The sequence below is a fragment of the Clytia hemisphaerica genome, unplaced genomic scaffold, assembly GCF_902728285.1.
Source record: "Clytia hemisphaerica strain Z4C2 unplaced genomic scaffold, Clytia hemisphaerica genome assembly, whole genome shotgun sequence".
Taxonomy (NCBI): Eukaryota; Metazoa; Cnidaria; class Hydrozoa; order Leptothecata; family Clytiidae; genus Clytia; species Clytia hemisphaerica.
This window is the reverse complement of record NW_027103674.1, coordinates 1,470,916-1,485,726: the sequence shown is the minus strand read 5'-3', so window position 1 is coordinate 1,485,726 and position 14,811 is coordinate 1,470,916. Positions and strand designations below refer to the sequence as shown.

At 36.4% G+C, this 14,811-nt stretch overlaps 1 protein-coding gene across 9 annotated transcripts; it reads right to left on the bottom strand.

Annotated features, from left to right (window-relative positions):
- Nucleotides 1-739: 739 nt before the first annotated feature.
- LOC136803461 (uncharacterized) lies at nt 740-10,872 on the bottom strand. 9 transcript variants are annotated; one of them, XM_067060192.1, is made up of 8 exons: nt 10,457-10,868; nt 8,641-8,677; nt 8,363-8,422; nt 7,556-7,682; nt 7,137-7,256; nt 5,105-5,199; nt 3,963-4,055; nt 740-2,304 (listed from the first exon to the last, which is right to left on the bottom strand). In XM_067060192.1, the coding sequence occupies exons 5-8, from the start codon at nt 7,165-7,167 to the stop codon at nt 1,957-1,959; spliced, it is 567 nt and encodes a 188-aa protein (XP_066916293.1). In that variant the 5' UTR covers nt 7,168-7,256; nt 7,556-7,682; nt 8,363-8,422; nt 8,641-8,677; nt 10,457-10,868; the 3' UTR covers nt 740-1,956. The 9 variants fall into 9 exon arrangements, with proteins under 9 accessions (XP_066916293.1, XP_066916292.1, XP_066916294.1 ...); XM_067060191.1 differs by having other exon boundaries at nt 7,137-7,682; XM_067060193.1 differs by having other exon boundaries at nt 7,137-7,682; nt 8,363-8,392.
- Between the last annotated feature and the right edge of the window lie 3,939 nt (nt 10,873-14,811).

Genomic DNA, 14,811 nt, shown 5'->3' with positions numbered 1-14,811 from the left:
CGTTTGCGAATAAAAGAAGTTGGGCAATGGCCTATGAATTGTTAGCCTAAATTTTTTTTATTTGGGAAATTAATTTGGTGCAATGACTTTTAATTTTGCCTTTCTTTCCACGTTCACCATTCTACCAGAGGAATGTAAAGAGATGGAAAAACAGCTTTTCTGATTACTCAAAATTCAACGATCACTTCTATTGAAAATTCTATTGTAAAAACATTGATTAGGTCATTAAATGAATGTCCAGAAAAGACGGCTCGCCATACAAATCGGACGGTTTCTACATGATTTGACGATAAAAATGAAAATTTATTTTTCCTTTTTTGTCGATTACTAGTTCAATTTTTAAGAATAAGGAGCAATATTTTTACCAAAGTATAGCAAAAGAAATTCTTAACGCAATGATATTAAATTGGTTCTTGTAAAACTGTCCGAAGTCGAGTAAAATCAAGATGAAGTTATAATTTTCTCGAGCTCTAGCTTTCCATATTATGGTGCGGTCATGATGCGGTTATATCAGTAGAACCGCTAGGAAATTCCGAGCAAGAAGATATAGGTACCTTTTCGTATAGTAGAGGTGTACCCAAAATATAGGCCCTAAAAGTTTGCGCATAATCAGGCTTGAAACAAAAGAATTTTGTCACAACACGCTAATTATTCAGATTTTTTATAGCGACAACAAAAGAAACCTATTTACTCGACATAAACTCCCTTAAGGGCAAGAGACCTGGTATATGACGAGCCGTTTTTCCATTGTTTTCAAGAAGCTGTTTTTCCATCTCTTTACATTCCTCTGATTCTACTTACAAAAAGTTTATGTACTAAAAGTGTAAAATCTAGAAAAATGATAGAATAAAAAGTAGTTGGCTAGCCTTGGCATAATATGTCTTTCTTTTTTCGTTGAGTATATGTTATTTACAGAAGGTTTGCCGCCTAAAAGTATAAAATCTACAAAAATGATAGAATAAAAAAAGTTTGGTAGCCATGTCATAATATATCTTTCTTTTTTTCGTTGAGTAAGGTTATTTACAAGAGGTTTGCCGCCTAAAAGTGTAAAATCTAAAAAAATCATAGTTACGGTAGAGTCTCTTTAACTAGAATCTCTATAACTCGAATGTGTCCTTCTTTCGAACGATCCTTTTGGTCCCGTCAGAATAACACTATTATCAGTGTCTATAACTCGAATGTATCCTTAACTCGAAAGAAATTGACCCCCCCTAAGAGTTCGAGTTATAGAGGATGGAAGGATCCACGATGACTTCCTCAAAAGTCATGTATCATGCATTAAAATCAACAAGTCAACGCAACTGCAAATGCAACTGAGTATGCCCCCCTAGACGGATTTCAAAAATCAAAACGCGTAAAACTTTCTGGATCTACTTAGTATAGCATGCTAGACGACTAAATTAAAGAAAATGTAGGGTAGGATAAAGGAAAGTGTAGGTTAGTTTACAACTAATATTATCCCGTAACGATATCATATTATCATATAACGCCTATATTACATTCACGATAAACGACTCCAATTTAGGGTTTGCTTTAATCCGTTAAACTTTCACGAATTTTTGTCATTTTCGCGAAATTAAAACTCGAAAAAACGCGTCAGATTGCTAACTCGCGAAACTAAATCAACGACGACTTTTATAAAGTGGCTAATTCTGAGAAGAAGTCACTCTTACACCAACGTTTGAAAGTTACTTTAATTTCGCGTGTTCTATATCTAAAAATGAAAAAAGCTGGTTATCGCTCTAAAATCGCATTTTTCAGTCTGAAGTCTCCATTTATGGCAAAGAAATGTTTATTTTCAGCTGCTTTCAGGCTCATTCGCGAAATTAAATCCATGCAACATTTTTCAAAACTCTACAACTCGCGAATTTAAATCCGATTGAATTCGTTATATTTTTAGCTCGCAAAATTTAATTTCGCGAAATTTGATCCAATTCAAGTATATTCGATATTCGTTCAAATGTGAAACCCATTATCTTCTAAATGTTTTTTTTCACTTAAAGTAACATCGACATCATCTGAAACGAAGATTGATGTCGAATCACCCGTGCATGATCTGTCCACGTGGTAATGAACGTTGGAGAGTACATAACTATCCTCTTTTGCTGTTGCTTTTCGTTCATCTCTTTTCAACCGTTTCTCCTTCTTCATAAAAATCAAATTATGTGGTGATGCGAGTGGCAGTGTGTTGATTGGCTTATTTTTGCAGTCTTTTGCTCCACATTTCTTGATCTGCTTGTTTTTTCTTCTCTTAAGAACGAGATCTCCTGACTCGAGTACGAGGGATTTTGTGACCTTGACTTTCTAAAGAATAGAAGAAAAAGAAGAATAAATGAATAGGTAATCATTCTACCAGAGGTGCCAGAAATAAATTATCTTCTTTGAAGTAAAATTTCTCGATTCCTATCCCTTTCAAAAAACTAAACGTTATAAAAGTCTTCAAATGACAAAAAATCAGCTTGAAAGGGGATGCGGGACGTTTTTGTGATGTCCCTGCACGACGTTGCCAACAGGGCAGCGAAGTCTGAGATCAAGAAAAAGAGGAGGAAGAACAACCATCCTCCGGAGAGGAATGACACCACGAGAGCTGAAAGCAAACGATCTTGCTCAAGCAAAGGGTTATCCAATTAGTGACCACTGTACACAGTACGAGCATTTTGGAATGTTAAGTTATTCAACGAGGTTATTACCCGATTGAGAGGGCGATACTCGATATAAACAAAATGACGCAATCGATTTGTACAAATACACCTATCCATACTTAACGGCGCGGTCAGCTTTTTAGGGGACTCGGTCGAGTTTACTAGTACAGATTTCTTTCGTTGACGGTATCGAAAACAAAGGTGCAGGAGTGCTCTTTGAAAAAATGTAAGAGCATTGAAACGAAAAAGTAACGTCACTTTAGTTGATCTTGTTTGAATGCGAAAAAAAATTTATGCTCCACCGCAGAGATTCAGGAAAAATGATTTTCGCGCGGAAAAGTGCTTTGGCTTGGTTTGCTTAGGTTACAGTTTGAAAATGCCGTGCGCCGGAAATAAAATGTCCCCCTAAATTCCTACCCAGTCCCCTAAAAAGCTGACCGCGTCGTTAAGTATGGATAGGTGTATTGTGCACATCAAAATGACGTCACATAAATTTGTATTACATGGTATAGACCGACCGACGTCAATTTTTGTGCAATGCAATGTTAAACTGTTTTGTGTCGAATATATTATCTTAACTTATACAATAATAAAAGCCGGAGGCATTCCCGGTACGCTATAAAACAATTCTAATAAACTTCTTTTAAAAAAATGCAATGCAATGCAATGTTTGCGTCAATCTTTACAAGTAAGAACGCAGGGAAAGGGAAGTATTTTTTGGTCGTTGAAAATATATTCTTGAGTGGAATATTATTAAACAAAAAGACTTTTAAAAAAATTGAAAAATGAAAAACGAAGAAGAAAAAAATCAACGTCTTGTAGAATTGTGGTATAAATACCATTTTCACAGGAGTGATTCTTCAATCTTAGATCGTCATCACTGTGAAAAAGAATTTTCAAAAATGTTCAATCAATCAAAAGATATCGAACAGATTTTATTACTGGTTGACCCTATAAAGTTGTATAAAGTAGTAAAAACATCGCAATAAAACAGCCTTTTGACAATCAATCAATAATAAACTTTGTTTGATATCTTTTGATGGATTGAATATTTTTGAAAAATTTTTTCACAGTGATGATGATCTAAGATTGAAGAATCACTCCTGTCAAAATGGTATTTATACCACAATTCTACAAGAAGTTGATTTTCTTCTTCTTCGTTTTTCATTTTCATTTTTCAATTTTTTTTAAAAGTCTTTTTGTATATTCCACTCAAGAATATCTTTTCAACGAGCACAAAATCGCAATTCAATTCGAATTCTATCAAAAGTTACAGGTCTTTCTTGTCTCAGCTGCAGATTATTTTGAAACAGACTTTACCTTATCATCACAATGGTACAGCGGATCGTGCTCTTTCGTCCCTAAACAAAGTAAATGGAACCATCTTTTGGGGCTACACTTCTTACAGTCAACCTGAAAGAAAAGAGATAAATTATTTTTTGAGAAATGATTTCAAAATAATGTAGAAACTACAATAATTATCAATGTCAGATCATTATTTGCTGGGAAAATACAGTTTAACGAAAATTTATTCATGCGAAACAAATTAATCTTCGATTACCAAACTAATTACTTTTCGCGTGTTTTGATGGAATTTAATTTCGCGAATCAGCAAGATTAATTCATTTCGTAGGAATTAATTTTCGCGATATTGGATTCAGCCAGAAAAAACACTGGCAAAATAAGCTAAAAAGCCTGTTGTTGTGTTCTAATAAGCAAAAAATGACCAGGAAAATTTTTAAAAATGTATTTTGCGTGAATTAATTTTCGCGAATCAGTCAAAAGATATTTTTCGCGACCATTTAATTTCGCGAATTGAGGGGTCATTCGCGAAATTCGCGAAATTTTCTGGACGCGAAAATTTCTGACATTAAAATAATTAAATTCTATCAAAACACGCGAAATTTCGCGAATCAGGCCATTTCAAATCATGAAGCGAATCTCTACCAAAAATTAAAGTTTATAGAACATGTCAAGTTGTCCAAATGGATAACGCAGGGGACTTGTAAAGCAGGGGTTCTGTGTTCAAAGCTGTTACTGAGAGCGTCCGTTTGGCCTCTAAGTATTTATTTTTGCCTTCCAATATTTTTCTTTTTCATGTTTCAATATTTTCAAAACAAAATAATGCCCTGAATATCTTTTCAACAGTATATAATTTGTTAAATCTTGAAATCAATCATTTCGACTCTTTTATCTGACAGATCACGAAAAGTAACTTTGACCTTTGAAAAAAGCATTTGGACTGTATTTTAGCCAAACAAAACAATTTCATTACACTTGCATATTACTTTACTACTTTTATACAGATTTTTAGCATCATATCATAAAATTTGCTTGAATTATGGTGATTTTTGTTTAAGGACCCACACATGGCCCCCTTCGGCCTCAAAGGGTTAAAATAGAAACAACTTATCAAATAAAAATTTTGATGATATTAGCCTTGAGATCGAGGCTGTACGTACCCAATCTGTCATATCTGGAGCGTCAGGAAACAAACTTCGTGGTGGATCCTGCACTCCGCATACCCGACATATTCTTTTCACCCAGAGTCCATCACCTAAATTCGACATTAAAATGAAATTATCAATTTTAAAGAATAATGACCTTAACATAAAAGTTTACCTTAAAAGTTCACTTCACATGTAACCTGTAACCATGTAATCTCTGTAACCATGTAACCTGCAAGCATAACCTACGAGACAATGCGCTACTTTCAAAATCAACTTTCATTTTTAGGAAAAACTGAATTTTGGATTTATATTCTAGCCACAAAGGCAACCAAGAAAGTTTCCACCACCTAGGTAGGATTTTTTCTATGATATGGATATTTCAATTTCCACCCATTTCCAAAGAAAAACCCTGTTGTGGCAATAGCCCCTCTTAAATGCTGGCCCTCTCTTCGGAATTAAATAACGAAAAGACTTTGCAAAAGCCCCTTACAACAAATCAAAAGGAAATTATCACAATAAAAAAATACTCAAGCATTATATTTGGACAAGCTAGGATATTTTTTACTGATCGGGTTTTCATGTGCTGAACTGTCTTATTTGTTATTCATTTCACGCATACAAGGTCATTTTCCTTTAAAAATACAAAGAATCGACCCATAATTTTCCTTTAAAATACAAGGAATTGAATGGTTATTTTCCTTCAAAAATACAAAGAAATGGCAGATCATTTTTCTTCAACAATACAAGGAAATGATAGTACATTTTCCTTCCAAAATACAAAGAATTGATCGATCATTTTCCTTCAAAAATACCAAGAAATGATGGATCATTTTCCTTAAAGAATGTATACGGCTTTTTAAGGGGTATTCGAGGTCCCCTGCAAAGATCCAACCATGGTCTGCTGAGTCAGCATACTGACCTGACTAAACGTTAACTCATCGTCTATTTAGATAGCATTCTCTCACACACACGCACACGACTATTCTTTTAAACATTACTTTTTTCTTCCAAAACAACCAAAGATATCACCCTCACCCTTCCTGTTTTTATTTAATAGTCTTTTATATTGTAGCATTTAAAAGAAAGTTTAAATCAATAAGTAGGAGAGAGTTTTGTTTGTTTTGCAAATTCTTCCCCTCTCGTTTCATTTGTGAAAAGTTTCTTTGTTAAAATCTTTTGTTTAAAATTATTCGTTTAGAGAATTATACTAATTATGTGAATTCTTGATAATAGGCCCGATAAAATTTGAATCTCGATTTTTTATTTGTTATGATGACTCAGCATTTTATGGTCGGATCTTTGCGGGGGACATGGATATATAAAGATTTCATATGGCTTTAAAAAATACAAAGAATAAATTGGTCATTTTCCTTCAAAAATACGAAGAATTGACTGATAATTTTCATTCAAAAATACAAATTGACAGCCCTTTCATTGTGTAGAGCATAGATTGAAATATTTCTTTATAATTTCCGGGGGTAATAATGGGCATGCAAATTTTCCAGGGTCACTTAATAATCTGAAAATTTCCAGGGGTGGAAGCCTGACTTTGATTCTTCCACCCAACCTTCTTTTAATATTGGATATAAATATTTCCTAGGGGTCTACCGTCTGGTTAAACCTTCCAGGGTGCAGTAGACAAAGTTTACTTTGTCCACCCCAGTTTTTAAGGTACAAAGTGGTTTTTTCCAAGGGATATAAAAGTTTTTTTCAAGGGAGTTTAGTTAATTTTACATATTTTCCAGGGGGTTATTATATATTTTATTTTTGAAGAAAAAGATTTATCCCTAAAAAGTTCGTCCACCCGCTGTATGGATAAAAAAGGAATTAGGTGATTTTCCTTGAGAAATACAAGATGTTGTTTGGATAAGAATATCAATCATTATTTATGATGAAATTTTCGTTGTGAATCACCGAATCACAAGAAATTAGGTTACTTAGTCAATGACCACCCTTCGATTTTATCGGTGATCGAATACTCACTCGACTTCAATTTATGGCATTTTCTTCGACTAATTTCGATTCGTTCAATCACTCCAATTACCTTTCAATGACTGTCGACTACTTTTGATCATATTGAATACCTTCGATCATATTGAATACCTTCGATTGTATCGAGTACCTTTGATCATTGCACCGGGGTCATAACGTGTGTTCGTGAGTTCTGTATATCGGAAATTTAACTTAGATTATCAGGGTTGGCGTCTTCTTTTATTGGGCGGGAGATTGGGATGATATCAATCTTCCGTTCGTACACACGGGGCAGGACTGGGGGTGGTACCGTTGGGTTTTTCTTTCTAACCAATTCAGATGGAGAAATGGCGGCACCACCACACCAACAAAGGACTAACTACTGGGTGGGGTCATATAATTGATGGACACAACCTGACAACAGACAACACGACACGAACTATCTGTAACTTTTGAATATGTACAAAATGGTAAACGTTAAAAATGTATAACCATAATTCAAAAAGCCAAAATGTAATAATATAAAGCATGGCTTATAATAAATGTTGGGTTTGTCTTTTCCTTGCTCTATTCTCTTGTTGTTATTTCCCCAGTTTCCCTTCAATGTCGAACCGATTTCCTAAAAGAAAGAGACTAGAGACTCAAACTTTCAAACCAATACAAATCGTTGGCGGTGAGGGCGGTGGAGAGACGGGTGGGAAATGAGAGATAGCCATCAAACGTCAAAAAAATTACCACTCTGCGTTTACGCCTTTACGAAGTTGACGAACGTTTACACTGATATACAGTTTGTGTTATTATAAACAAAACACACTCTCACGAATGTAATCCTGCCCAACCTCGTTCCCCCAGCGTATTGGCTTTTTCTATGAAGGGGACAAGGTTCTGAGTGGCTACTTGGGTTGGCGGATGAGGGGGATGAGGGGTATGAGCGGCGGACTCGACCTCCAAAAATCGACCCTTAGAGAGACCAAATTTTAGTGAAAAAGTGACCTTTAGAGAGGCTTTTTTGAAAATTTTCTTCGATTTTCAAAAAATTTCCTACCCTTAGAGAGACTTTTTACAATTTATCTTGTCAAGGTTAAAAAATTTTCCTAAAACTCGTGCTAATTTTCCGACCCTTAGAGAGACTACTTTGAAATTTTCTGATTTTTGTAACCCTTAGAGAGACTTTGGAAGGTTAAAAAACCGAGTCTTATCGTCCGCACATACCCAGCACCCAATTTTGCCTAAGTACCCCCCCCCCAGGGACAAAGTTGAATTCCGCCCAAATTCTCTAGTCAAATATAACAACCTTACCTTGCCTTGTAACCAATCGGACACGTTCTCCTATAATAAACTTCATTCATTAATTGAATTCTGAAAAAGAAAAAATCCTTAACAAGAAGACGATTGATCATGTTCTCTATATCCTGCCCAAACAAACATAAGAATTTAACACCCATTGTTTAGGGTCCCGTCGTGTATATACCATTAAATGCCTTTGGTTCTTCTTAACTTTATTTGTCTCAAGTGTTACTCGCTTTTTTGAAAACGTGTGGTCAGATTTTAAATATAATGGATAAAGAGAAGATTACCTGTTTATTTGATTTGTATCCGCACTTTGTTGGCGTTCTTTATAAAGAAAAATAAAGATCTATATATTCAAATCCACCAATGTTCAACCCTTTCAAACAATGAATAGTTAAGTAAGTCTGTGGTTGGTGGTTAAACTACTTTTATTTTCGACCCACTTAAATACAGACTCAGACCTGTCGGATATTTGAAAACCAGAATGCTTGGTTATTGAAGTAGTCAAAGTAATCAATAACAGTCGAATCACTCGAACGGTTGAGTCTTCGAAGGGTTGTTAAGAAAGTGTGATCGAAGACTCACCAATATTTTGAAATTTTGGTCCTCAAAATTCGATTAGTAATCGATAAGTGGTCGTTCGATTATCGAATTTATTGATTAGTACCGTCTGGTAAACTGCACTGCCAACGTTTCATATTCAAGCCTTTTTTCAGAACATGTCATGTCATGGGGGCCCAAGGAATTTATGGAAACTTGAAAACCTGCCCCTGAAATCACAAAACCTACTTGAAATACACTAAATAAACCAGAAAATATGGCTTAAATTGGGAAGTTATGAGCTTTTCTGCCCCTGGGATTGAAATTTCAGCAAAATCTGCCCCTGCCCTCCAAAATTTACTACTTTCTGCCCTCGAGATCTCGATGATTTCTGCCATACTCTGCAAACTGGCATTCAAGGGGCACATTCAAATCACCACTGAGAAAGACCACAACTTCAGTTTGTATCCACCGCCATATCGGCCATTAACACAGTGACTTATATACAATTTCATAAGACCAGGCCCTCCCAATCAATATATACAAATCGATATCTTTTTCCAATCGATAACCAATCACTGAATTGGCGATTGGATATCGATTGATCGATTAGTTATTGATTGGCTTGTAAATGATCCTTGCTTTCGATTGACTCTTGATTGATTGTTTGGTTATCATTGGTTTACTGTGTAAGAGCTGATTAAAAATCGACGATGGCCAATCAATGTTGATTATCAATCAATGATCAATCGACTGACAATCGCTGAATCCTGCTGAATCGATCAGAAAATCACCAATTATTGATCATCAATTGATCAAGATTTAAATAGGCTTGACCAGGCGATGTCAATCGAACTGTTCGATGATCGAACTAATATCGAACTAATCGAACTTAATCGAACGATTACTGTTCGATTACTGAACCAAATCGAACAGTAATCAAGCCAAGAAATTTCGGTAAAGTTCGATTAAGTTCGATTGATGTACGATCATGATTCGATGTTAGTTCGATGAGTTCTATCGTAGTTCGATAGAGTTTGATTTTCTTTTCGACTGCCTTTAGCTTTCCGCTCTCCGTCTACACCCCTACAACGTTGACCATTACTTGGCCATTGCTTGATTTAGAGTGAATAGGTTCGATTGCAGTTCGACAAGGTTCAATCATCGATCGAACATTTATCGAACTACTCGAGTCATCGAACAACATCGAACAGTATTTTTAATCGAACTAATTGAACTAATCAAGATATTTTTGCGGTAAAGTTCGATTACTGTTCGATTATTTATCGTAATCGAACAGCTATCGTTCGATTAAGTTCGATTGAGTTTGATGATTCGATTACGAAAATCGGTTCGATAAAGTTCGGTTGACATTGCCTGCTGGGCTTGACTACCTATCAATTATCGGAATCAATCGATATCTAATCCATGATGCATGGATTGGTTATCAATTGGTCATCGATTGAAAATTATCGATTGTATCGAGTATCGAGTGGGAGGGCCTGCTGGAGAAGAACATGATGATGATTGAATTGCAATCAATCATTATCTAGCTAACCTTACCTAACAAATGCCTTGTTGAGTTTGACAAATCCATGAAAAGTTGTGGCATCAGTGTGTTATCCAAATATCAATCTTTATCAAGTTACAACAAGCCAAATCATACTCATCCCTGAATCATACTGTGCTGTGTGTTTTTAGCTCCTCTTTGACCTATCCAGTCCTATCCATCTCGCATCTCGCCATCTGAGTACAAGCTAGCTAGGTCTTTCTTCATCTTTTTTAAAACTTTTGACTTTTCGGGGGTTCGAACCCACTCGTGAAAAAATGACATAACCACTAGACCAACGCTCTCTCCAACGCGCCACGAGCACTGGTCACATTTCAGATTTTTGATATATTTATAATTCGACCTGACGTGCGTCTAACAACAGCTATATAGAACGGATCTGCGTACGTCAGGCTAAAAATAATCTGACGTGCGTCTAACCACTTCGTTATATAAAATATCTGTGGTTCCCGCCAGAAAAGTTTTTTTGAAGCACGAAATATGGGCATACTTTAAAAGTCGACTCGGACATTGGACCCTGACCCCGGACCCTATTTCGGACCAAAGATCGGACCTCAAATCGGACCCTAATTCGGACAAGATCTTGTATTAAAAAAAAACTTTGTCTTCACAGCTCGAATACTCAGGTCGTGGCTTCTTCGTAAAGACGAAAGACAGATCTTGACTTATTTCGTACTTTCCAGTCTCTTGTTCGTAGTTTTTCTGACTTTCTGGTTCTTTGTGAGTTATTTACTATGTTTTCTAACTTACTGAACGACTTACCGACAGATCGCCACCGGTGGGATTCGAACCCACTAAATGCAAAGTTCCGATGTTCTGAAACCCAATGCCTTATCCACTGCGCCACGGATTCATGCCGATAGCGCGTTTCAGACGGCTATTTATATTGTACAAACTGCAGACCAGACTGTATTAAGAGAAAATCACAAAAGAGTGCTTGTTTCAAGCTCCAACCCTAACCCTAACTGATAATAACCAAATTCCTAGCCAATCTGATACGTAACCACACCCAAACCACACCCATTCCCAACCCTACCAGGTCGCCTGCAGGTCCTGACACTATTCCCGCATGCCGGATCCGAAAAATAGGTACATGTCTTTCGCCTTTACGAAGAAGCCTTCACCGAATACTCACGGTAGGGCACAAACACCAGTCAAAAGTCTCTTGGTTTTTATTTTTACCCTTTTCTTTACACAATGAATAACACAATCCTATAGATCATACATCATATACTGTGCAGGGAACATTTTGTAAGTCTTTCCCTCTTGAATAGTTGGATTTCTGATGACACTATTTTGTTTACCGTTTGATTTGTTTGAACCCAAATGGGCAAATGGGCTATATTCCATTTGTTTTTATATTCTTTTTTCAAATTTTCCAAGGGGGTTATTGAAAGGTTTTATTCTATGGGGTTCTCTATTATTCATAAACTGATCCGACATCAAAAGTTATTTTCCAGCCCCTTTTTTTTTAATTTTCACTCCAGATGTACTAAGGGGGTCTGACTTTTGTAGAAAGGGGTCCGATTTGGGGTCCGAATTAGGGTCCGATTTGAGGTCCGATTTGGGTCAGGGTCCAAGGTCCGGGTCTGACTTTTAAAGTATGCCCGAACGATGGCAGAGGTGATGGCAGAACAAGACAGAATCAAACAGGAACTTTATAATAACACTTTTAATTAAGTTGAAGTTGGTTTGATATTCTACGTTTGACGTTTGATATTCGTTTGATATTCTCAAATTTGCGTTTTGAAGTTTTTGTGACTACTTTTGGAACTGGAAACTATTGGAAGCCAATAGACAGAATAGAAGAGTTTATTCTCAAGGACAACAGTCAGGGACAGTCGCCTTATTAGGAGACGCCTCCTGATTAGGAGACGTCTCCTGATTAGGAGACATGTAGGTCGCTTGGGGTCGCTTGATTAGGAGACCCGTCTCCTAATTAGGAGACATAAAACTTTGATCTCAATTTTAAGGGCTTTAGGCTTTTCCGCGCATTTTGAAACTAGTTTTAATGGAAAGAGCAGCCTCGAATTGGTAAAGTTTTAAAAAAATTATCAAAATTTCTCGGTGCAATCGATCACAATCCCAATATAAAGCACTACAAGGTAGCCCCTCTTGATTTTTTTCATGTCCGCCATTTTTCTTTTTGAGACGCTTTTGTTCAGAAGACAGATTCTTACTTCTGATTGGTTCTTATGGATTATTAGAATTGTGATTGATTCCACCGGTGGATTTTTCTGAAAATCACCATATGGAATCAATTTTTTGTGCTCTTTCCATTGGGAGCAATCAAATCATGCGCAGTTTGCTCGTTCACGAGATAATTACACCCGTCTCCTGACAGTTACATCAAAATGCCTCGAAAATGTCAATATGAAAATTGCGTAATCAGAGAACGTATGTCTCGCTCATTATAAAAAGGCCGAGACAAACTTTCAATAATTGGATTGTAACATCGAGTAAGTCTCTTTTGTTAAGTCACCAGGGGGTAAATAAAACAGACCTTAATACATTTATCATTCGTTTCAACTTGACCATTTGTTTAAAACTCAGCCTCCTAAATATTTGGGGTAGGTACAATATGTACAAAGAAATTCATACTTTTCCAACCCGGCCAATCTTTAAAAAAGAAGCGAACAATAAAATGTAATTACCCTTTCCAAATAAACCTCTTCGGTGGCGAGCGTAGTCTACTCTGACGTAATTGTAAAATTTATGTAATGGGAGTTTGACATAGTGATGTAATGTTGTTTGGGGAATTATGAATTCTCTGGGATTTCGATTGCATTTATTCAGGTTGATTTTTTATGACTTCTAATGGTACTTTTTCTAACGAGTTTGATTACTCTGTTCTCACACTTATGTCTTTTTTTTTCGCGTCCTTTTTTGTGATTACTTTTATTTATATTTTTAAAGACAGGTAAGAAGGCATATTGATGTAACTGCCTGATTAGGAGACGTGAACCTCCTGATTAGGAGACGGGTCTCCTAATCAGGAGGCGTCTCCTAATAAGGCGACTGTCCCTGACTGGACAAGGAAGGGTGTCTGTGCAAAATTTCAGCGCTCTCCGTTGCAGTGTGCTCCCTCTAAAAATTTGTAACTGTCAAACCTCATTTCGGCCGAAATGACAAGTTGGGCTCCTGTGGGGAAGAGCGGTTATCTTTGGAATTGGAAACTATTGGAAGCCAATTTATTCTCAATGGGTTTTTAGATAGAGGAAGCAAGCTGCGACGGAGAGCGCTGAAATTTTGCACACACACCCTTGAGAATAAACTCTATTGGCTTCCAATAGTTTCCAGTTCCAAAAGTAGTCACAAAAACTTCAAAACGCAAATTTGAGAATATCAAACGAATATCAAACCAACTTCAACTTAATATAATACACTTTTATTTAAGTTTCTTGATAGAATAAAGAGAGAAATTCAATTGAACTTGAGCAGAGGGAAAGAAGCGGGAGTCGTCAGTAAAATTTTCCTAAACAGGAAATTTTCTTCAGTCAGGCACATCCTGGCAAATGAACGGGGTGAGCATTTGCATGGGGTATTCTTCACCCAGTGTAAATGAGATAGGACGTCTCAGGCTAAAAGCGTGAAAATGAATAAAAATGAACTTCAAACTGAAAAAGGGAAAAAAGGAAGAAAACTGGGAACTTTATTTTTTCGTTAAAAGTTTCTTCAATCTTCGAAGACAACTTACTTTTGGTTACTTTTGGTTGTCTTCGAGCTTCATGCTCTGGCAAGAAACTTTCTGCTTCACACCACAATGCTGCATCCATCAAACCTGAATAAGGAAGGATGTCAGCAGCTAAACAGTTTTCATGTCAAGAATGGAGTTAGAGTCGGCTCTCCTGCACCCTGTGTAACCATGAATCTGTGGCTCGTCTGGGATCGAACTGAGGTGTCTGTCTAGAGAGTTTTTGAACTTTTCGACTGTAACATTCTTCATATCTCTAATACTCTTGGGCATTGAATTGAATAATTTAGCACCTTGCACAACAAGAGTGCTATCATGTAGTTTTGAACTATGGGTGCGAACACACATCCTTCCCAATCTTGGGAGTTCCTTGAATTGAAATTTATTGTTGATGTTTGGAACCAGATTTTCAGCTATTTTCCATGTATACAGGATCCGATATCTCTCCCTTCTTCTTTTGAAGTGAGTAAAGTTTTTAGCTTTTTCAGACAATCCCAATAGTTTTTTGGAGTGCCAGTTATTCTTTTGAGAAATGATTTTTGGATTTCTTCTAATCTTTGGGTAGAACTGACAGCACTTGGACTCCATAGGACTGAGCAATATTCAATGACTGGAATAACCAATGATTTGTAAAGAGTAATCATTAGTTGGGGT

Excerpts from the sequence above, each read along its gene's own strand:
- LOC136803461 (XM_067060189.1), bottom strand. The coding sequence starts at position 10,505 with ATGCCACAACTTTTCATGGATTTGTCAAACTCAACAAGGCATTTGTTA. Across the intron at positions 5,200-10,456 it reads CTCAACAAGGCATTTGTTAG|GTGATGGACTCTGGGTGAAA; the intron begins GTAAGGTTAGCT and ends TGTCGAATTTAG. Across the intron at positions 4,056-5,104 it reads CTCCAGATATGACAGATTGG|GTTGACTGTAAGAAGTGTAG; the intron begins GTACGTACAGCC and ends CTTTTCTTTCAG.